Below are 24,749 nucleotides of genomic sequence, written 5' to 3' on the forward strand. Positions count from 1 at the left end.
ATAGGTTTATTTAGCCTGTCAACTTAATTTCATCTATTCAGAGCAAATATGAAAGAAGTGGTATGTGCAAATGTAACTAAAGTTAGAAAAATGCAGCATAGCTTTAAAACCCTTATTGGCAAAAAAAAAAACTTATCGGCATTACTTTTAAATGGCACAAGATGGAATTGAAAACCTGACTACAACCCCCACTACTTCTTCTGCTACCTTTGTATTTATGTGTATCTTTTTATCTCCTGAATATGTTGATCTGTTTCACTTTCTCTCTTCATGTTCATCTTTAGGTCTCTGTGTCTGTCTTTAATTTTTCTGTGCGTGTTGGAGGAGGGAGGTGTCTTTAATTTGTGATCTTGTATTTCCCTTATTTTCTCCCTGGCATTTTTTTTTAATAGGTTTTGTATCATCATCTTCTCTTGGTTCTTTGATTAAAAATGTATCAGCTTTCTCTTGTTACTATCAAAAAAAAAACAAAAAACAAAAATTCATCTTCCCCTTTAAATACTCTATTACTAAATTCATGGAAAAATTAAGACGTGAAAATAAAAAGGTTGGATCTTTTTACATTTTTTCTGCTACAAGGAAATTTCTCTATAATGAGCCACATAAACAATCTAAAAAAAATTTTTTTTAATGAAAGTTAAGATTCCTAGAAGTGTCAACCTCGTTTGAAACAAAGTTAACAACCCTCTTCTTTTACTTTTCTCTCTGTAACATTCCTGACTTCATATTGATTTTCTCTGTATTTGGAGATTTATTCTTCTGCTGTTTAGGTGACTGTCTCATTATATATTATTAATCAAAACACCTATCCTGCATCATCCCCTTCAGTTGTATATGCAATGCCTGGTTATACAGTACTTGAAAATATATATGTTTATAGAAAACCTATGCAAGTTTTTTAATGAAATGTGTATTTTTAATATCTCCTGTAGTTTTTCAATCAAGTTCTGGTGCTGGGAAGGTCTTCAGTAAGTGATTTGTCAGAACATGTATTTGATCTGATTCAGGAACTTTTTGCTATAGATCCTCATTTATTATTATCTGTCATGCCGCAGCTTGAATTCAAACTGAAGGTAGGATTGACTAAAATTTTTAAACCTTTTAAACTTTAAGGTAAAAATGTGTATCACATAGTTTTTCTGACTGTAAGAAAATAAAATGAGTTCTAATTTATTTTCTAATATTTAGTTAATTCTCACCTGAGAACTTACATTGCAAAATTGCATTAACATACCCAGTTGTTAAATATCTGCTGCGAAACACAATGACACAAATAATAGATAGGGGAAAAAAAGTGTTATTCTAGTAAGTTGTAATACAATTGGGTATTAAATGATATTATTAGGTAGTTTTGTGTTAGGATATCAAAAGATTCTAAACGGAGGGCTCAGAGGGTGTTGATTACAACTGTGAGGTCTTTTCATGGTATAGATCAAAGACAGAAATGTTACTGTATGCCTTGGGAATGCATCTATGTTTTTATAGCCAACTAAGCAAGGAATTTGTAACTCAAACAAAATTAAAAACTTGATAAGAGGTAACATTTTATGTTTTATACAGTACACTGTATTTTTGAAAGACTTTTTTAGATACAATACCGTTTTTTAATTGTGTTTTAGGTGAAAGTTTACAGCTCAAGTTAATTTCTGTTGCAAAAATTCATATACGTATTGTTATGTGACACTAGTTGCAGTCCCTGTAATGTGACAGCACGCTACCCCTTTCCACCCCGGGTTTCTCATGTCCATCTAGCTAGCTCCTGTCCCTTTCTGTCTTCTCATTCTGCCTCTGAGAGGAGCCATCCATTTAGTCTTCTGTATCTACTTGAACTAAGAAGCATACCCTTCACGAGCATTACGTTTTATATCGAGTCTAATCTTTGAAGAGTGGGTTTTGGGAATTGTTTTAGTTCTGGGTTAACAGCGTCTGGGGGCCATGTCTTCAAGGGTTCCTCCAGACTCAATCAGACCATTAAGTCTGGTCTTTTTACATGAATTTGAGTTCTACACCCCACTTTTCTCCTGATCCATCAAGGGACTCTCTGTTGTGTTCCCTGTGAGAGTGGTCTTTGGTGGTAGCCAGGCACCATCTAGTTGCAGTCTTGGGCTCATGGAGTCTCTGGTTTATGTGGCTCTTTTGTCTCTTGCGCTAATATTTTCCTCATGTCTTTGGGGCTCTTCATTCTCCTTTATGCCAGGTGGGACCAATTGATGCATCTTAGATGGTCGCTGGCAAGCTTTTAAGACCCCAGATGCCACTCTTCAAAGTGGGATGCAGAACATTTTCTTAATAAACTTTATTATGGCAATTGACCTAGATGTCCCCTAAAACCATGGTTATATCCAATATCTTATTTGATCTGTAAGTCATACTGTATTATAATTGGGTCTAGCATTACAGCTTGATTTTTTAGATGAAAAGATGAAGTATTTTGCCTAGTCATACAGTCAAAGCAAGTGTGGGATTAGAACTCAGATTTTCAGATTCTTAAAACAAGTATAGATAATTAAACATACATGTGTTATAAAAGACTCTGTACCTGGCTTCTAACAAACTCTGGTTGTAGGGAAAATGTTTTATATAGAGAACAAGTTTGGGTTTTTTTTTTTACCATTAAGAATTTATTTTAACAACAGCCTGAAGATATCTGCATACCAAATTATTTCCAGGTGTAAGGAATTAAAATATTGCCATCCTAATTTAGTCATAGAGTCTGAGCATGTAAAATCAAGCCTCTTAAGCAATACTGCCCTGATAAGATGGTGGAAGGGACTGGGAACTAGACTTTTAGGTTTTCCTTTTTATGGACTGTAAACTGAGGAAGCCAAGCTGGAGTGGCTGTTACACGTTATTCTTTTACTGTAGGTAAAAGCACAGGTTGCTAGTAAGTTGAATCCAGCCCAAAGTAGACTTTATTTGACTCATACAAAGATTTTCTCTTTCGTTGCTAGTACCAAATGAATGAATGAATTTAAAAATCAGGAGATTTTGTTTAAAGATCCAGATATCTGGTTTTTCTTTTAAAAAAAAAAAAAATCAGAAAATCTAGCAACATTGGATCCTTCTCTGTCTGCATGGCAGCAAAATGGCTGGAATTGAGTAGTAGCACCTTCTTAAATGGGTGTGAGCTTTCCAGTTTACCACAGTCCCCATGTTCTTCTTCATTGATATAATTTGATTTCATAGTCCTGGTCTTAAAGGCACATAAACAAGACTTTTTTTTATAGATTTTTTAAAAATTCCTGTTTAATATGTGAGCGCTGTAGTCAACTATAGTCAGTAAATGCTGTAGCTGACTGTGTAGTCTCTTTTAGTATAATATATCGAACACAAGGCCATTGATTTTTATGTTTTTCTGTGTTCTTAGGTAAATTCGCTTCTTTAAAAACTTTATAGTGAATTATTATTGTGTCTAAATAATAATATTTTGTTTATTGTCTTACAATATAGAGGTGCCATCACCTGTGTTCTTGTTTGCTCCTGGCTGCAACCCTAGCCTGTGCAGGTATTAGTTTTCTCATCACAAATGAAGAAACTGAGATTCAGATTAGTTGAGGTACTATATATAGATATATAATATAGTTTAAAAAAAAAACCTGTTGCTGTCGAGTTGATTCCAACTCATAGCAACCTTGGCTTCACCAAGATATGCCAAGCAAATAGCCTAGGAAGTTTTTATGGCTGTGGTGATTTTCTGTAGTTGTATCTCTGAATTAGTATTTCTGAATTAGTGTGTGACCATACATTTTTATAGTTCAGAGTCATTAGTTACAGTCCTTAGAGAATAGAAAAATGTTTGAAAAATGCTTCTCAGTCACAAGTCAACAGAGTGCTATTCTTACATGTGTAAAGGGGTTTACTAGAGTTGTGTTACTTAGCAGCCTTGGCCACAGTTTCAGGAAATGCATCACGTTTTACATTTAAGACTGTCCCTTGTCCCCACCTTTTATAATGGCTGGTAGACTGGGAAAGAGAGAGACTGGCATTTATATTTATTCCTAAAATTTAAAAGCATTATAAAATGGTCATATTTGTCTTAACCTGGTTGGAGTAAAAATTATGCTTTACGGAGCTCTAAATCAATTACTTTGCAATTTTAAACAATAATAGAGTTAGTTATCTTTTGAGGCTAGGATTGGAGAGAAATGAAAACTAGACTGACTTTTTATTAAAGTTCTTTTAGAAAGTCGTTGGTAAACTGCTAATGCGGAATTTCTCACTTTTATCCACTATTAATTATTAAAAATGTGTATTTGTAGTTCAGACAATATTTGTGTAATATCTTTAATGGGATCATTTTCACTTTGGAATAGATTAATAATACAGTTGTAAATGAGAGATACCGAATGATTGTTGCACAGGAAAAACATTACCATTACTACAGTCATATTCTAACCTCACTCAAGGAATGTATTCTAAATTATAAAAAGGTTGGGGGGGGGGGCAAGTTCTCACTTAGCTCTTTGTTCCAGTAGTTCAATATATGGATGTGAGATGTCCCACCAGCATTTGAAATAATCACTAATCTATTAAAATAGTCACTTCCAAGTAATACAAAACTTCCACTCATTCCACTGTTTGACTTTTAAGGAATGATTGTTCTTAAAAGATTAAAAGGCTGCACTACTGTGATTGTTTCATTTTGCTTGAGAAAAACTTTGTCTAAGAAAATTGTTTTTGTTGTTCATAATTATAAGTGTTAAAACTTGATATAGTTTTCATTTTTACATCTGTTAAGTGTACCTGTTCTACTCACACCACTTCTATTCGTGGGAGTTAAAACATTCATAGGGAAAAGACAATATTTCTATGGTAGTTGTTTTCTGTTTTAACTTTTTTCTTTTCCACACAATTTTTTTTTAAATTGGATTCCTTGTGTTGCTTTAGACACACATTGTATTTGAACACTTACAAAAATTAGCAATTGCTTTAAAGTATTGCATTTATTTTCCTAGTGAATATTTGATTTTTAAAACATTTCACACATCATATGGTTTCAACATAATTTACATTATGATGTGGTATCACTAGTCTTTCATAGCATCACAGAACTTTCATACCATACATTGGTTCAGGATAAAAAAATAAGGAGGACCTTAAAAAAAAAAAAAAAAAAAAACAGCTTTAAACTAAATCTTACTTTTTCGTAGTGTTCAATTCACCTAACCCTTTAGATCCACTTAAGAATCTTGCTCTGATATTAAAATTAGTTCTCCTGAATCCTGACATTCTTTAATGTCATGTTCTCCAGTCACTAAGGGACACTTGATTACAACTTCACATATCATAACCTTAATTGATGTGTGTTGGCTTCTTTGGCATCTATGAGGCTGTTTATATCAGAGCTTAAATTATAGGATTGATGTCTTTAAAAGAAAGCTTATTAGGGCAGGAATTATTTGCATCTTTGTCCTTCACAGAATTTTTTACTAGGGCTCTTAGAAAATGTTAGACTTGAATGGTTACCTTATTTCTTTAACATCTATAGCGAATGTGCAAACAAACTGTGAAGTAGGCATAAATTAGCAGTTGGGAGAGTGTAAAATAAGAGCAGAAAACCATATGATATAAAGTTCTCACCATTATAAGCATATATATGAAATTTGATAAATAACCTCAGGCTTCATTTATTCTTTTTTTTTCTTCTTAGAGCAATGATGGAGAAGAACGTTTAGCTGTTGTTCGACTTCTCGCTAAATTGTTTGGTTCTAAAGATTCTGATTTGGCAACACAGAATCGTCCACTTTGGCAATGTTTTCTTGGACGGTAAGAGAACATGCAATTCCGTGAATTCTGACTTTTATGTTTGGGAGGCCAGTCAATAGGGTTCACTTGATTAAAACCACACATCAAAACCCTAATTGATATCTGCTGGTTTCTATGGAATCTGTGTTGTTATATTTCTTAGAGAATAAATTATAGGACAGATTTTTTAGAAAGCTTGTTTTTGCCCATAAAACACTTACCTTTTTTGTGCTAAAATAACATCATTAGAATAAATAGATAACATCTGAGGATGTTCTAAGTCTTCACATTTTTAAATAAAGCATGAGACTAAAGACATACTGGCCCAGTTTTAAGAATCCATGGCATTTGTCAGTCTAGCAACTTACTCATTTTCTAGTGCTTGTCCTTTGGGTCTGTAGCTTATCTAATTGTATGATGTGTTTTTAACTAAATTGATGTAATTTTAAAATTGAAAATATATGATATATGATTTCATATATTTTCAATAAAATTGAAAATATATGATTTCATATATTTTCAATAAAATTGAAAATATATGATTGTAAAATTGAAAATATTGCTCTTAACTCATAGTTTTTAATGTTTCTTCTCAAAACTTAGAATGATTATGCTGTTTTCAGGTTGATGGTAAGGTTTAAAAATCTCTGAAATTTATTAAACTCCCCCTTGCCTTCAGTTTACATATTTCCTTTGCTTCAAAAAGTGTTTGAAAAGTATATTTTTACAATTAGTATTCTGGAGAACGTTTGAGATTCACTGTAGTGTAGTTCAGCTGTTTCCAAAGTTGGCTCAGATTCTCTTAAACTCATGGTAGTAGTCATCTTTATAATGATTCTACTTTATATATTAAAACAACAAACAAATCTGGGAAATATCTGACACTGACATAATGATATCTTAGCTTTTATTGGCTCAAAACAGGCTGTTTTGAAGCTCTTAAAAAGAATAAAAGCCGAATATTTAAATAAACTCTATTCCATAAGAATTTAGTATAGAGGGAATGAAGCAACTAAACTTGTGCAGATAGAAAGAATTCTCTGCCCCTGTGATTGACATCAGTATATATAGTAAAACATTTGAGAAAAAATGCAAGGCTCAGTTTTTCACCAGAGTTGGTTGTAAAAAACTAAGTTAAGCATATCAGGTTCCCTACATTCATCATTTTCCATTCACTGCCAACTCTAGTGACACGTCTCTAGCTCATAGAAATAAAGAAACACTGTCAGTCTTTCTGTTCATTCCATAATTTTTCTTAATTATAGCATTGCATTTTGATATTCTGTAATATTACTTGATGTTAATATTTCATTTTTTCCCTTGCAGTTAAAAAATGTAAATTCTAAATGAAAGATTTCATTAAAATAAGATGATTAGCTCGACATAAGAAAGTGGGAGGCCATAGACTTTAAGACACTTATTATAATATTTTATGAGACCACTTCAAAAATAAAAATATTCCCTGCTATATAAAATCTATTTGTAATCAACAAATGTAATTTTAAAACATTGCCCGATAATAAATTTAAATTTGAAAGTTGCTCAGCTGGTCTTTATTAAATGCAGTTTTGAATTTGTGTGGTGTTTTATTGGCCTTTAAAAGAACATTTTACTACAAGCTGGCCCTGGCCAATTGAAACTTCTGTGTTATAAGGCAGCATAACATTTTGTATTGTAAGGCAAAAAAATGCACTCATTTTTAACTTCTGGCTCCTCCTTTTATATAGGATTGGCTTCCCTTCTCTTGCTCCCCGATATTTTCCTTTTATAAGCATATTTTTGAAGCAGACTTTGTGTGTTTTGAATTTTTATTTTTTGTTTTATAGCATAATTTTAAACTCCTAAGTGTTTTGGCTCTAGGAATTTGGTAGTTTGAGTTGGAGGATGTGTTTATACTGTTTTTTGTTTGCTTTAACATGGTAAACAAATTTTGCTATGAAAATGTGTGAAATTATGTATATTTTCACTTGTTAGTACTATACTTTATATTCTTCCTTTGGAACATATAAGCTATCATTAGAATAATCAACAAATTGTCTAATCATTAACTGTTGATATTAAGCATTTATAATCCTCTCAAGATATACCTTATCTGAAAAGAAATAGGTTTATTTACAATTAAAATTTAGCAATCTTTTGTAGATTTAATGACATCCATGTTCCTGTGAGATTAGAAAGTGTGAAATTTGCCAGTCACTGCTTAATGAACCACCCAGATTTAGCAAAGGATCTCACAGGTAAGCTAGCTGGTTTATTGTAAATTTTAGAGTAAGCACATAAATATATTTTAGGTGTCACCTGTAACCCAACTTCATTTTCTGAATAGGTTTTAACTCGGGCACAGTTTTAGGTCTATATCAGTCATGGACTAGCTTACACAATATTGACTTTGGACACAAATTATTATATCTATATGATAATTAAAGATAGTAATATGCCTAATAATAAAGGGAAAAGTGATTATCTTCTGTACTAGAATTTCTTCTGACTCTTTGCCTGAACCCAGAGCATTCGAACCTACCTATTTGGTAGTAGAAAATTGTTTCCTTCAAAATGTTACCAGGAAAAAAAAGAAGATAACATTTTTTTGTTTTGATTTAGTTTGTATTGTGAGTTATATTGGAATTTTTTTTAGAAGTCATAGAATGTTAGTTTAGATTTTATGTTGTGTAACACACAGGTGTCTGTCAGCTAATTTCCTATAGTTATTAAAAAAAAAAAATCTTTTACTTTGTAACTGAAATTCTAAACTATGTAAATCAAGTATACTGTGATGTGAATTTTCCAGGATAGTCTATGTAAAATACATTACCAGCAGTCCCCAGATTATGAGAAAGTTCCATTCCTAAGTCTGTCTTTAAGTCGAATATGTACGAAAGTTGGAACAGTTGGGCATGATTTGTATCTAACATCAATTAGTCAAATATTTGTCTTAGTATATAGTATATTGGAAACCCTGGTGGCATAGTCGTTAAGTGCTACGGTTGCTAACCAAAAGACTGGCAGTTCAAATCCACCAGGCACTCCTTGGAAACTGTATAGGGCAGTTCTACTCTGTCCTGTTAGGGTCTCTCTGAGTCGAAATTGACTCGACCGCAGTGGGTTTTTGTTTTTTTAATAGTATATCGTACCTTTCTATGCATAAAAAAATTAAAGAAACCTTCCAAATACACTAAAATATCTGTAATATAATAATACAGCAATAACGTTTTGATGCATATTGCAAGGTAGCACCTGTTTGTTACTACAAACCATTATATGTTCCTCGAATTTTTAATATGATAGGCTTTATGAGGGTTGGTTCGTAACTATGAGTCATAACCCAGGGACTGCCTGTATTTTACACAGCAGTATTTTTAATGTAATGGAAAAGACAAATCAACAGGTAAAATACCTCAGGAATATATATGTCTATTTAGTACTCTCTGGCTGCACTGTTTTTACATATTGTGGTATTAGCCCTGAATACGGGTTGTACGTAAATCCAAAGTTGGTAACATGGGGACTGCCAGTATTTATTAAGATATGACAGTGTACTGATAAGTTGTATGGTTTAGTTTATTTTATGATTACATAATGTACTGCTTACTCAAAAATAAAATGATTTTAATTCATGTCACATTTTAGCAAACATTGCTTAGTAGGGACAAAATCTTAAAGCATTAGTCTTTTCCGTCATTTTGATTGATGACAAACTACATAGCTAACAGCTTAACTTTTCTGTTATTACAGAATATTTGAAAGTTAGGTCACATGATCCAGAAGAGGCCATTCGTCATGACGTTATCGTTACTATAATAACAGCCGCCAAAAGAGACCTTGCCTTAGTCAATGATCAGCTACTTGGCTTTGTAAGGGAAAGAACACTGGACAAACGGGTAAATCTGAGGAATTTTCTTACTTTGTGTTTACTGTGTTTATTGAGTGTTACTGTGTTTAAATTGTTTGCTGGATAGTATAGGAGTTATTTTCTATTTAAAGTGTTTCTTTGTGAAAGTCAGATTAATAAATAGCTAATAACTTGTGTGTTTCCATTGTACCTTTCACTTGATTGTCTTCATGAATAAATACATTGAACTCTATAGCTTTTCAGATCTTAGACATGGGTTTCTCTTCTAGCTTTCCTTTATAAAAGAACAGATAAATTAAACAAGTTTTGTTTTATCCTTTCACTTATATAAGAATAGTGATGGGTCAACTATTTATAGTTAGTATTTCTAAAAGTGACTGTCTTGTGTAACTTAGCAAGATCTGTCTGTCATTCACTGAATTAAAAGAATGTCATACTTTCTAAGACAGTGAAGTTTTCACATTGCTATGCCAGGCTAAGGGCAGAAATGGTGGTTATGTGTTTACTTTTGTTGTGAGATTTCCTCTATTTGATGCAACTAGAAATGTGGGTTGATGAGGAAAAGTAGTGCTAAGAACAGCAATAGCACTTGTTACTGTAAAGTGCCAACCATAAGCATAAGATAGACATGCAAGGCAGGCTGATTAGGTATGCTACTTATTAACATCTTTAACAAAGGTTGCCTTGCAGTAAAACCTGTCCTCCAGAAACCAATGTGGTTTAGTTATAATTTAGGGGAGAAGAGGAATAGTTCTTAGTTATGAAATATAGCAAAAGATAGTTTTAGTCATGGGGCAGATATGTAAAGTGGACTTTTTAACTTATTCAACAAGTCGGCAATTCTATCTTTGAAGATTTTTTCCCTTTGGTTTTAATTTAAATGAGATGACACTCCATCTAGTGGTTAGTTGGCAACTCACCTACTTTCCTCTCCCCCCCCCTTCAGTTTATGATATTGCCATTTGTGTACTTTCCTCTTAGAAAAATTTCACTCCTACTTCTCCTAGTGTGGAAACCCTGGTGGTGTAATGGTTAAGAGCTACCGCTGCTAACCAAAAGGTCAGCAGTTCAGATCCACCTATAGGGTCGCTATGAGTCAGAATCAACTCGATGACGGTGGGTTTTTTTTTTTTTTTTTCTCTCAATGTTTGTTTCATGGTTTCAGAAAGAGTCAAATAAATGAATCTTTCTGGTAGCGGGGAAACCCTGGTGGCGTAGTGGTTAAGTGCTACCGCTGCTACCAAAAGGTCAGCAGTTCGAATCTGTTAGGCACTTCTTGGAAACTCTATGGGGCAGTTCTACTCTGTCCTGTAGGATTGCTATGAGTCGGAAACGACTTGATGGCATTGGGTTTGGTTAGTGGGTGTTCTGAGACTACATGATGTAATCACAAGAGCACTCATTGGGCATTTTAAGACTTGGATTTAGATCTAAATTAGATGAACTTGGATGTGACCTTTTTGAAATTTGTTTTCTCCTTTATAAAATGTGGGACTGGACTTAATCTTTGATTTCATTGCTCGAATTTTTGGTTTTTTATAAGAAGTGTCAAAACGCATCTGATATCTGCTATGTGGTAAAAGCAGTTTTATTTTTTCCACTAAGTAGCTTAAAAATGATAAAATGATCTAAAAAATCTGTAAGGAGGTATATACTTAAATAAATCAAATACAGATACTCTGAATTGGTATTGAGAGAAATATCTTTTTTGATTGCTGTTTTTGTTGCATTTTATCATGACAGCCTTCACTCTAGGTGTTTATATTCTCCTTCATCCTTATCACCTCCTACCAACTTTCTTTCCTTCCTTAGTAAAACTTTCCCAAAAGTCTTCTACTAGTTATCTTTGTGTGACTGAGTTAATCATTTGCTGTAATCTACCAAGTAAGGAAGTTCACTTAGCATGATCTCTAAGGTCCTTGCTAACTTTGTAATTTCAAAATTCTTGATACTAAATTTTGTACTTTTTATTCTGATGAGCAGTCAAATGATAGGGGTTTTGTTTGTTGAATTAATTAGATATTGTCTTTACCTTTTAGTCACTTTTAAAATTTGGCCAGAAAGTTTTAGAGAGAATTGAATGAAATGTTCTGTAAAATTTACTGCTGCTTGGCTTTGAGGGAAATAAAAAATTGATAAATCATTTAGCACTGTTTGCATTGAATAATTAACCTTCCTTCTAAATAGCAACAGACTGAAAATTTTTGGTAAAGCCACTTCCCTGCCTGTTATGAAAAAAACCATTGTGCCAGTTTCCATATGCACACGTAAGACTGATTGTACAACCTAGTGAAGCCGTGGCAGTTATTACAGATTACTGTAATATATGCAGTTTAAAATATAGCTGTGTTGCTTGCTAAAGCACATCTGTCTCAGTTTTGCAATGCTGAGTATGCCTTTCTGGAAAAAATAGTCAGAAATTAGTTTATTTTCCCTCTAAATTCTGATGGCTGTTTCTTTGATGTCATCTGGTAAGTCTCTCCCTTCTGTTGTATATTGATTAATCTTCCGGATAATTTTCTTTAAAGTTTTAATGTCTAGCTCATCCAATAAACTTTATACTTTGCAGTGGCGAGTAAGAAAAGAGGCTATGATGGGTCTGGCTCAGCTTTATAAGAAATATTGTCTTCATGGTGAAGCAGGAAAGGAAGCTGCAGAAAAAGTCAGCTGGATAAAGGACAAACTTTTGCATATTTATTATCAGAATAGCATCGATGACAAGTGAGTCTAATATGTTGGTAGAATGGTTGAATGTAAAGCTGTATTTAATTTTGTAAAACTATAATTCATTTCTATTTAATTTTTATATGTAATGTATTTCTAAGTTTAGAAAGCACTTTCTGCTTATTTGTATATACTGTGTTTAAATAAGACTCTAATCAAGATTTTAAAGTGGCATAATATAGTGAAATAGGCCTCAGCTTTGGAGTCAGAAAGGCCTGAGACCAAAAGTTAACTCTGCTCAGTATTAGCTCTGTGCTTTTGCGTAGGTGACTTAGCTTCCGTGAGCCTCAGTTTTATATAAAAAGGAGAATAATAATGCTTTTCTAACAGGATTGTCATGTAGATTAATAATTACTGTAAAGTTCCCTAGCCCAGTACCTGGCAATCCAGCACTATTCAATAACTAGTAGTTATTATTTTCCTTTTTTCAACCTTATTAATCCCAATGGAGAAATTACTGTGTTGTTTTTATTTTCTGAATGTTACTTGTAGCTGTATGATGAATCGTACTGGGGATACTTGGTTTTTGCAAAATACTTTGCAATTTTTTTTTTAGACTGATGACTTTGCATCTATAAATAAGTATTGGTTAATGAAGAGCCTTGTGTTTTCTTATTTCGGTGATGTTGAATGATAGATATAAGCTTAGCTAGAAGGATATTTCAGTATTGGTAAGGAGTTTATATCTGGAGAGAAGAGCAAGGAGATATCCACAGGGAAAGCTAAATTTTTAGGAAGTGATACAAAGGGAGTTGCCCATTTTTACTAAATGACAACATGGGAAAGAAGCTGAACTGTAATCAGAGGAAACTGATGTGTTTCTTGAGAATTAGCTATGCTTGGGACTATACCTTTGTATGTACTATTAAAGAATTTGATACAGCTCGGGACTGCCGAAGAATAGATGAACAGCCCGGCACCCTGTGTTTAAGAATATCATATAGCCCCCCAGAAAGAAATGTTTCATGCTGACAAATAAAAAAATACAGTCACAAATGGCAGCCATAGCACTAAGTTTAAAAATAACTATTGAAAATCTTTCAGGGAAGGGAACTGATCACATATTGGTCTTTTTATCATACTTGCCCACATAGATAATCACCATTGGTATGGTTACATTTTCATGAGATGGTTAAAATATAAAATAATTATATGTCTTTTAAAAGATTGGATTATTATGTTGTTGTTGTTGTTGGTTTTTTTCTGTTTGTTTGTTTTGTTCCTTTCATAGGCTATTGGTAGAGAAAATCTTTGCTCAGTATCTTGTCCCCCACAACCTGGAAACAGAAGAGAGAATGAAATGCTTGTATTATTTATATGCTAGTTTGGATCCAAATGCTGTAAAGTAAGTTACTTTTTATATGACTGTTTGGTGTATCTTCTAAAGATTTTATAGAATTACTTCATCTAATTTAAAAAATTGTTTTTGATGGGGTTGTTGCTTCTAATTGAATCAATTACATCAGGTAAATATAAGAGAAAAAAATGATTTAAATTCAGGTCAGTTGAAAGTAAAAATACTCCTGTGTACATAGGCAGATGATCAGCTATGTTAGAAATATGGTTTCAGGGATTTCAGGAAGTCCCCATGCCAGAATATCTTTTGTTTACCCGTTGACCAGTGTCTAAATTCCACTATTACAGCTTTGTTAAAGCTTAAGGTATTGGTTCTTTATCAGGAGAACATATGCAAATCACCTATAAGTAGGGTAACCATATAATTGATTATCTAAACTGGAATATTTTTTTAGAGTGATAGGGGACACTAATAATTTCGCCGGAACAACTGGCATAAAATGGAACTGCTGCAGGCAAACCAAGATGTGTGGTCAAACCCTGTTAATAAGGCTTTTAGAAAGTAAATGAGTCTCATCACTGAGAATTTGGATTCTTCTGTGTGTGTGTGTGTATGTGTATGTTTGTATAACTTTTAATTTTCATGTAATTTAAAATTCACAGGAAAGTTTCAAAAATAGTGAAAGCATTGCCATATCCCTTTTACCCAGATTTATAAGTTTAACAACTTGATTTATCATTTGTTGTATGTGTCTTTATATTCACATTTTGTTGTGAACTATTTGAGAGTTATTTGCAGACATTGGATCCCTTTACCCCTAAATACTTCAGTATATATTCCCTAGGAACAAGGCTGTTCTCTTATATAACCATAACTAGAGTATGTTAACAAAATCAAGGAATTTAACATTATGTAATATTACTATCTAATCTAAGTTCATATTCAAATTTATTGTTCAAGTAATGTCCTTTATGGAAACCTGGTGGTGTAGTGGTTAAGTGCTACGGCTGCTAACCAAAAGGTCGGCAGTTCGAATCCACCAGGTGCTCCTCGGAAACTCTATGGGGGTAGTTCTACTCTGCCCTATTGGGTCGCTATGAGTCAGAATCGACTCGACAGCAACGGGTTTGATTTTTGGTTTAATGTTCTTTATGGGTATTCTTTTTCCCAGTCTAAGATTATACATTGCATTTAGTTGTCACGTGTCTTTAGACTCCTTTAATCTGTAATCATTCCTCAGTCTTTCTTTGTCTTTTATGACTTTGACAATTTTTTGGAAGAGTATTGTATAGGACAGTTATTTTGTAGAATGTTCCTCCATTTTGGGTTCATCCATTATTAGACCGGGATTATGCATTTTTGGCAAAAAATTCTTCAGAGGTAGTGTGTCCTCAATGCATCATAGCAGGCATTATTCATCATCTTTTAAAAGCTTTGCAAGTGGTTCCTAATGATCAGTCCCATGTAGCAAGCCCCTAGCCCTAGGTTTTGATCTCCATTTATATTTCAGAATATTTGGGAAAAAGCACTCAGTAATTTCCCAGGGATGTGGTGGGCACCTGGAAATATGGGGAGGAGCCTTGTGAGAGATGTTGAGAAGAAAATCTACTTTCACAGAGAGAAGAATCTGGAGTACACATATTCAATTTAACTTTTATATCTTGAATCTACATTATTTCTAAGAAATTTTTTTTAAATAGTTTATCACTCTTCATAAAAAAAAAATTTTGGGGGGGGAGGTCCTCCATAATTTGATTCTTGTCTATAGTTTCAGCTTCCATATGCTCACCACTCATACCCTGTGTTCCAAACATATACATTTTCTTCAGTTTCCTGTAGGTGCCAGGTACTGTGATAACATTTTCTTTCTCTTTGTACCAGAACTTTCTAGTTACTTCTGCTTAGAATGCCTTTCCATCTTTTTATTTACCTGGAAGATCCTATTCATTCTTCTAAACTTCTCAAATATCTTCTTTCATAAGTACCTTTATATTTACCATTTTATGCTAACCTATCTCAAATGCTAATAAATAAATTTTCTGGTACTTAAAATTTTAGGAATGTAGAAGAATTACAGCAAGCAAGGCAGTAAAGTTGAGTAATTAACAGTACTAGTATATAAGGCATTTTTTCCATGTTTATACTTTTATTTACAGAGCTCTTAATGAAATGTGGAAGTGTCAGAACATGCTTAGGAGTCATGTACGAGAACTATTGGATTTGCACAAGCAGCCTACAGTAGGTTCATGATTTGTTTAAATTCATAGTTTTTATTATAGACAATGTTCAATATTTCTGTAGTTCAGTATATGGAAGCAAGTGGAGAGTACCTCAGGTGTTTTATTTTCCTAAATGTTAAACATAATTCCTATAGTTACTCAGAGTAACTTTCCATTTTAAATGAATATAACAAACTATTTTTGGTATGGTCAAAGAAACATTGTTTTCTTTTTCAAGTTTTTAGGCACTAGAGTTTTTACATAGTTCTTTAATTTTCAAACAATTCAAATTAATCCTTAAGATAAATTATATTAGGTGTCATGATATTTTTCACTCTGTGATCCTTGTTCTTCAGTAGAGAGTCAATGTCATACTGGGTTTCAATTCTATAAATATGTCAATGTAAAATTAACAAAGAAGTTCTGTCCAAAGTTTGCTGGAAGGTAGAGGAAAATTTTGAATAATTCTCTCAATATACTTACAAGTATATTTGCTATAACATGTATTCATAACCAGGGGGTCATAGACAGACCCCTAAAAGGTCCATGGACAGTAGAACAGGAGTTAGCAAACTCTTCTTGTAAATGACCAAACCAAACCCATTACCAGTGAGTTTATTCAGCTCGTAACAACCCTATAGTACGGAGTAGAATTGCTCCAAAGGGTTTCCAAGGCCGTAATCTTTATGGAAGCAGACTGCCACATCTTTCTCCAGCAGAGCAGCCGGTGGGTTTGAACCACTGACCTTTCAGTTAGCAGCCAAGCACTTAACCACTGCACCATCAGGGCTCCTTTTGTAAAAGGCCAGATAGTAAGTATTTTAGGCTTCGTGGGCCATGTGATCTTGGTCAACAACTCAACTCTTGTTATGTGAAAGCAGTCATAGACAATACGTAAAAATGGGTAGCCCATGGGACTATAGTTTACCAAATCCTAATCCAAATAACTTAAATTTCATACAAATTAAAACAATAAAGTAATACGTTATTACAACGAAAGAAAGAAAAGTGCTATTGGAGGGGAAGTTCTCTGAGGATATTTAAATAATGGGCCAAAAATAGCTAATATAACTGTATTACAGAAGAAAATTTTCTACTCTTCACATTTTAGATTAATTTTCTGTGATGTATAATTTCAAATTATATTTTATAATTGTTTGATTTATCTTCCGGCAATCTTCTGTTCAATCTTCTGGCAAGATAACATTCCTACGAACATTACATAGTCTTTAAAATTTTGATACCCTCCTGCTAACATCTCCTTTCCTTCTGTCTTAATTTAATAGTTGTTGCTACTCCACAGTTCTTTGCTATTAACTTTGTGCGTAGATATGATAAGCCACTGTCCAGTGGATAGATTGTGATGAGTTATTTATGAGAAATGTACAATAAATGTCAATTTTTCTTACAGAAATTTGTTAGCACACTTAACTGCTCTTTTTTTTTTTTTTTTTTCAGTCAGAGGCTAACTGTTCTGCCATGTTTGGAAAACTGATGACCATAGCAAGTGAGTATCTTTGTTCACTCAGTAGAAGTAAGTTAAACATCAAAAGCAGAAAAATAATTTACTGAAGGGGGCTATCAGTTCGACGCTAAGAGAAAATAACCCTTATCTTAATAATTTTATTTCTAAGAACCAGTTAAGCTGATTTTCTTTTAATGGCTCAGCATTGTTTTTAAGCCTACTTGCTTTTAGTTTAGTAGATATCCTTTGGTAATGTTAATTCTCTTTTAATTTTGTAGAGAATCTGCCTGACCCTGGGAAAGCACAAGATTTTGTGAAGAAATTTAACCAGGTTCTCGGTGATGATGAGAAGCTTCGATCTCAATTAGAGTTGTTAATTAGTCCCACCTGTTCATGCAAACAAGCTGATGTTTGTGTGGTTAGTAAATTATGCTTTTACGTATATCCTCTTAGCATTATACATAAATTTATTTTTCATTAAAGCCTGTTTTACATACAGTGCTTTGTATGTTTTCAACAATATCTTGAACTCTGCATTACCCAGGAGTGTATTATCTGCGGTCCGTTGTGTTCTCTTTGCTTTAGGAAAAAATTCAAGAACTAAGCCAGGGAGATTGGTCATAGGAATTTCCAGAATAAAGTACACTATATTTAGCAAACATTCATTGAATGAATGATAAGAATTTCCTGCATGCATGCTTACGCGTGCATGTTTTTTCTCATAAATGAGCATGAAAATGACCCTTATCAATAAATCAGCAATAGCCACATAGCCATATATGTGATTTCCTTTATGTATTTATAGATAATGTAATTCTTTTTTAGACTTTGACCTCATTTTATTCTTAGACCCCTTATTTTATAGAAGACCGATATCATTGAAACTATCAGAAAGGAAACCTTCATTCATTCGTTTATTCAGTATCTAATGAGACAGAGCCGTAGGTTTGAATTTCAGCCGCACTATTTACTACCAGTATGATCTTTAAAAAGTTAGTATTTCTGAGCCTCAGTGTCTTCATTTACAAATATTTTCCACCTCAGAAGATTGTTACGAGAATCAGGTAAAAATTAATTCTAGTATAAGTTTCCTAATATAGGGCTTCACACTGCCCTATAGGTTTTAAATAATGAGAGTTCTTATGGCATTACATATACATGACAAACATGCTTTGGACTAGGGCTATAGGGATGAATGAGAGAAAAAAATTATTACAGTTATTAATGTCTAATTTTTGTTTCAGAAAGGATAGTTGTTGTTAAGTGCTGTCTAGTCCATTCAAACTCCGAGCAACCACATGTACAAAAGAATGAAACACTGCCCGGTCCTGTGCCATCCTCACAGTCATAATTATGCATGAGCCCATTGTTGCAGCTACTGTGTCAGTCCGTCTCATTGAGGGTCTCCCTCTTTTTCACTGACCTTCTGCTTTACCATGCATGATGTCCTTCTCCAGGGACTCGTCCCTCTTGATAACATGTCCAAAGAAAGTGAGACCAAGTCCTTTTAAGGAGCATTCTGGCTGTACTTCTTCCAAGATAGATTTGTTTGTTCTTCTGGAAATCCATGGTATATTCAGTATTCTTCATCAACACGATGATTCAAAGGCATCAGTTCTTTGATATTCATTATTCAGCTTTCACATGCATATGAGGCGATTGAAAACACCCTGGCTCGTGTCAGGCACACCTTAGTCTTCAAAGCGACATCTTTGTTTTTTAACACTTAGTGGTCTTTTGCAGCGGATTTGCCCAGTGAAATACGTCCTTTAATATCTTGACTGCTGCTTCCATGGGTGTTGATTGTGAATCCAAGTAAAATGATGCACTTGACAACTTCAGCCTTTTCTCCGTTTATCATGATGTTGCTTATTGGTCCGGTTGTAAGGATTTTTCTTTTCCGTATGTTAAAGTGTAATCCATACTGAAGACTGTAGTCTTTGAACTTCGTCAGTAAGTGCTTTAAGCCTTCTCCACTTTTCGCAAGGAAGGTTGTGTCATCTGCATAATGCAGGTTGTTAATGAGTCTTCCTCCATATCTGATGCCACGTTATTTTTCATATAGCCCAGTTTCTCAGATTATTTGCTAAGCATACAGATTGAATTAGTGAAAGGTTACAATCCTGATGAACACCTTTCCTGATTCTAAACCACACAGTATCCCCTTGTTCTGTTCTAACGACTGCTTCTTGGTCTGTGTACTGGGTCTTCATGAACACAGTGAAGTGTTCTGGAATTCTCATTCTTCGCAGTGTTATCCATAATTTGTTATGACCCACACAGTCAAATGCCTTTGCATAGTCAGTAAAACACAGGTAAATATTTCCTGGCGTTTTCTACTTTTAGCCAAGGTCCATCTGACAGAAAGGATTGTTGGTGTTGTTAGGTGCTATCAAGTCAGTTCCGACTCATAGCAACGCTATGTACAACAGAACGAAACACTGCCCAGTCTTGCACCATCCTCACAATCATTGCTATGTTTGAGCCCATTGTTGCAGCCACTGTGTCAGTCCATCTCATCAAGGGTCGTCTTCTTTTTCGCTGATCCTCTACCTTGCCAAGCATGATGTTCTTCTCCAAGGACTAGTACCTCTTGATAACATGTCCTAAGTACATGAGGTGAAGTCTCGCCATCCTCGCTTCCAAGGAGCACTCTGGCTTTACTTCTTCCAAAACAGACTTGTTCATTCTTCTGGCAGTCCACGGTATATTCAGTGTTCACCAACAGACAGAAAGGATTAGCGTTGGATAATTATTGAAGTATAAATGATAAGGACTGTAATAGATATGTGTGTTTACATATATATATATGTAAAATGTATATATGTGTACGTTATATGTATATATATACACAAACACACATACATACGCGAAGTGGTCTGGTTAGCATCAAGAAGGTATCTTTTAGTCAGTGTAGTCATACAGGGACTCTTAATTGGATCTAAAAAGACCAGTAATTAGGAGGACATGGGGGGAAGTTCTTTTGGAGATGAGAGTAGTGGGCTTTTCTATCAGTGGACTTTTACTTGTGAATGTGCCATGTGTCCAGAATACCCCAACTTCAGCGATCCAGATCTGGGTAATTTGCTGAGAACACTTAAGAGTAGAGTGTAGCTGTGGGCCATATTTGTTTCACAGGCCATAGTTTGCCAACCTCTGTTTTAAAATATTTAAATTTTTTCAAAAATTTCATTTACTTCTTTGGCACTTAGAGTTTCAGTTCCAGAAGTAGTCTGTCTTGTAGAGCATCAACTAATATAATTGGATCACAGAATGAAATAGCTTAAAAATATCTTAGAGCTATTTGGTTTAACCACTTCATTTTACAGAGAAGCACATTGAATTTTAGGGATGTAAAGTTTCTCATTCAGTATTTCACAGCTAGTTATAGTGGCTGAGTTGCAGGTAGATCCTAGATCTCTTAAACATTCTATGTATTACATCATTCTTTGCAAGAGCCAGTACAAGAAATGTGAACCTGAAGAACACTCAAGTAATACTTTTGGTTTGAGAGAAATAAGAATTGAGCTTACCATTTGAAAATATGGCATTGAAGAGAAACCCTGCAATTTATTAGACCAGAAATATTTTAGGTTTCCCAATCCAAAATGTATATGCAAAACAGATGTCTTATTACCAAAATATCTGGAGATGAATGCTACAGCCATGCAGTGCAGCCACACAGTGAGCATGATTTTAGGAACCAGGAAGGTAGAAATGGAGGACTTTACTGCCACTGAAAAGAGCATGGTAATGATACCTTCTTCCTAGCTCTAACATTTACTACCTGAAGGGTTGGTGGTTCGGACCCACTCAGCAGTGCCATGGAAGAAAGGCCTGGCAGTCTGCTCCCATAAAGATTACAGCCACAAAAACTCTATGAAGCTCATTTCTACTTTGTAACACATGGGGTCATCATGAGTCAGAATCAACAACAGCAGTGGTTTTGGGGTGTTTTGTGGGTTTTTTGCCTTCCTATGAAAATGATTCCCAAATTTTAACAATTTCTTGAAAACTTGTTTGTTCGACGTTTAATGAGACAGTTTCCAAGGTTTGAATTCCAGCTATGCCATTTACTACCACTTGGACCTTTAGTAAGTTACTCCATATTTCTGAGCCTCATTTTCCTCATCTGTAAAGATTGCCAACATCATAGGGTGGTTAAAAGAATCAAATTCCCTAATACAGGGCCATGTACTACCCTATAAAATTTAAATGAATGGAAGTTCTTAGAGTATTGTAAATTTATGGCAAACATAAGTGATTCTTAGAATAGGCCTGCAATGGGATTTTGAGTCACCGTTTTTTAACAAAGTCTCAAAGTGATTTTAATCGGATCTTTCATGGACCACACTTAAAAAACTCTTCCCTACGGGGTTGGAGATTTATTGTATCTTCAGAAGTCCAAATATTATTTTGTTTCTTGATCAAGCCTGTGTTCTTAAAATATACTGTTTAATCTAGAAGGCTGTACGCATGGCCTCTCAGAGCTTGCACGTTAGATTTGGACCGACACATATCTCAGTAGAGAATAGAGTGTGTTAAAAGTTCTCACAGAATCATGTGCTTTGATAGCAAAAAGGAACAGCACCCGTCCGAGGCAGGGGTAGATGTGGGTCAGGGAATGACCTATTCTAGAATGAGTCTTAAAAAAAAAATTTGAGTAGGAATTAGACTACAATGTCAAGAATGACTGCCGTATTTCTAGTCTGGCTGACTGGATATTAGAGGAGATGCTTTAGGGGTGGGAGAAGATAATGATCTAAGTGTGACCTCTCAGCAGTTGTGTGTAGAAGTCTGAAATTCAGGGCTGATTGGTATAGGTCATCACAATTATACCTCCTGGAGTTGCTAAAGAAGGAAAGGGAGAGAGATCCTGATTTAATCTCTTCTTATGGTATTTGGCCACATCATAAAATGTTTCCCATTTTCCTTTTAACTTAATCTTTAGTGAGAATGATGCATATCTTAACTCTAATATGAAAGTTAAGCCTTTGGAAATTACTTCTTGTGAGAAATTGCGGTATCCTTATCCAGTTAACTGATTCCAACTGTGAAAAATAATGGCAATATTAAGTCTCCTTAGCAGTCATTTTGATTAGCTGGGGGAAGGAAAGGTGTGTGAGGGGGAATTACCTGACAGAACTCATTTTTTATTGTTAAAAATGATAAATGAAAAATATATGAAGAGGGAAAGGCATATATGGATATAGCATTTTTTTATGCTTTTTTGTTTTTTGTCTTAGTAATAACTGAGAATTTGTAGGGGCTAGTTCTTTATTTCTTTGATATTCCTTAACAATGCCTAATGACTAAACAACTTTTGTAACTAGTAAATAGATATTAGTCATAGTAGTAATCTACAGTAATAGCATAGACTTGATCAGAAATTTTTTGAAACACTGTCAGGAATGCAGAAGACTTTTTTTTTTTTTTTTTTTAACTCTGCCAGTTCTTGTTTCCTAAAAGGATTTTAAAAAAATCATTAATTCTGGTTGAAGTTTTCTCAGTTATTTTTCCATTATAAAACTTGTTAGTTTTAAGTATGTATGTGTTTGAGGTATGTGTGGGTGTCTTTTTTCCTTCAGTATCTTAAAACCATTTATTCGTTACTACTGCAACAACCTAGTTTGGTTTTGGAATTTCAGCTGTGTGTCCCCGGTATCACTTAAGATTATAACAAATATAATATCTTTAAATAATTATTATGGGAGATTACCTAAATATTACCTGCATAAAATATTATGGGGTGTTATCTAATTGTATAATTGTTTTATGGCAACACAGAAAAGTCAAGTTTTTTTTGTTACTTATAAAGAGGTTTTTTTGTGTGTGTGATTTAGGTGAAAATTTACAGCTCAGGTTAGTTTCTCATACAAAAATTTATACACACATTGTTACGAGACCCTCATTGTTATCTGTATAATGTGACTGTACATTTCTCCTTTCCGCCCTGGATTTCCCATGTCCATTCAACCAGCTCCTATCCCATTCTGCTTTCTCATGTCACCTCTGGACAAGAGCTGCTCATTTAGTCTCATGTATCTACTTGAACTAAGAAAGAAGCACACTCTTCTTGAGTATCATTTTATGTCTTGTAATCCAGTCTATTCTTTGTCTGAAGAGTTGGCTTCGGGAATGGTGTTAGTTCTGGATTAACAGAGAGTCCAGGGACCATATCTTCTGGGGTTCCTCCAGTCTCAGTCAGACCATTAAGTCTGGTCTTTTTACTCGAATTTGAGTTCTGCGCCCCACTTTTCTCCTGTGCCGTCAGGGACTCTGTTGCATTCCCTGTCGGTCATTAGTGGTAGCCAGGCACCATCTAGGTCTTCTGATCTCAGGCTGATGGAGTCTCTGGTTTATGTGGCCCATTTGTTTCTTGGGCTAATATTTTCCTTATATCTTTGGTGTTCTTCATTCTCCTTTGCTCCAGGAGGGTTGGGATCAATTGATGCATCTTAGATGTCTGCTCACTAGCTTTTAAAACCCCAGGCACCACTCACCAAAGTGTGATTCAGAACATTTTCTTAATAAACTTCGTTATGCCAGTTGACCTAGATGTCCCCTGGAACCATGGTCCCCAGACCCTTACCCCTGCTACACTGTCTCTCAAAGTGTTTGGTTGTGTTCAGGAAACTTCTTAGCTTTTGATGTAGTCCAGTTGCGCTGACTTCCAGCGTATCATGTATTGTCCTTCCCTTCACCTGAGATAATTCTTGTCTACTATCTAGTTAGTGAATTCCTCTCTCCCTCCTTCCCCACCCTCGTAATCATCAAAGAAAGTTTTCTTCTGTATCTCAACCTTTTCTTGAGTTCTTAGAATAGTGGGCTCGTACAATATTTGTCCTTTGGCGATGAGCTAATTTCACTCAGCATGATGCATTCTAGGTTCATCCCTGTTTATGAGGTGTTTCACGGATTCTTTGTTGTTCTTTATCACCGCGTAGTCATTGTGTGAGTATACCCTAATTTGTTTATTCATTCATCTCTTGATGGGCACCTAGGTTGTTTCCATCTTTTTGTTACTGTATACAGTGCTGCATTGAACATGGGTGTGCATATATCTATTTGTGTAACGGCTCTTATTTTTCTAGGATATATCCCAAGGAGTAAGATTGCTGGTTCGTATGGTACGTCTATTTTAGCTTTTTAAGGAAGCGCCTGATCGATTTCCAAAGTGGTTATACCATTTTACTTCCCCACCAGCAGTGTATAAGTGTTCTAGCCTCTCCACAACCTCTCTAACGTTTGTTGTTTTGTGTTTTTTGGATTAATGCCAGCCTTGTTGGAGTGAGGTGGAATCTCATTGTAGTTTTGATTTGCATTTCTCTGATGGCTAATGATCATGAGCATTTCCTCATGTATCTCTTAAAAAAAAAAACATGTGCCATGTATCTCTTAGCCACCTGAATATCTTCTTTGGTGAAGTGCCTGTTCATGTCCTTTGCC

The 24,749-nt window shown here is 34.5% G+C and overlaps 1 protein-coding gene across 3 annotated transcripts in view; it reads left to right on the forward strand.

The window, feature by feature from the left end:
• Nucleotides 1-24,749, forward strand: part of PDS5A (PDS5 cohesin associated factor A) — a 166,836-nt gene that overhangs the window by 70,953 nt on the left and 71,134 nt on the right. For all 3 annotated transcript variants that reach the window (XM_049886936.1, XM_049886938.1, XM_049886937.1), the window contains 9 exons: nucleotides 933-1,073; nucleotides 5,651-5,766; nucleotides 7,888-7,982; nucleotides 9,478-9,623; nucleotides 12,165-12,316; nucleotides 13,551-13,664; nucleotides 15,773-15,854; nucleotides 17,294-17,342; nucleotides 17,579-17,718. In XM_049886936.1, coding sequence (XP_049742893.1) covers nucleotides 933-1,073; nucleotides 5,651-5,766; nucleotides 7,888-7,982; nucleotides 9,478-9,623; nucleotides 12,165-12,316; nucleotides 13,551-13,664; nucleotides 15,773-15,854; nucleotides 17,294-17,342; nucleotides 17,579-17,718 — 1,035 coding nt within the window. The remainder of the gene's footprint in view (nucleotides 1-932; nucleotides 1,074-5,650; nucleotides 5,767-7,887; nucleotides 7,983-9,477; nucleotides 9,624-12,164; nucleotides 12,317-13,550; nucleotides 13,665-15,772; nucleotides 15,855-17,293; nucleotides 17,343-17,578; nucleotides 17,719-24,749) is intronic.

The sequence above is a fragment of the Elephas maximus genome, chromosome 5 (assembly GCF_024166365.1).
Source record: "Elephas maximus indicus isolate mEleMax1 chromosome 5, mEleMax1 primary haplotype, whole genome shotgun sequence".
Classification (NCBI taxonomy): domain Eukaryota; kingdom Metazoa; phylum Chordata; class Mammalia; order Proboscidea; family Elephantidae; genus Elephas; species Elephas maximus.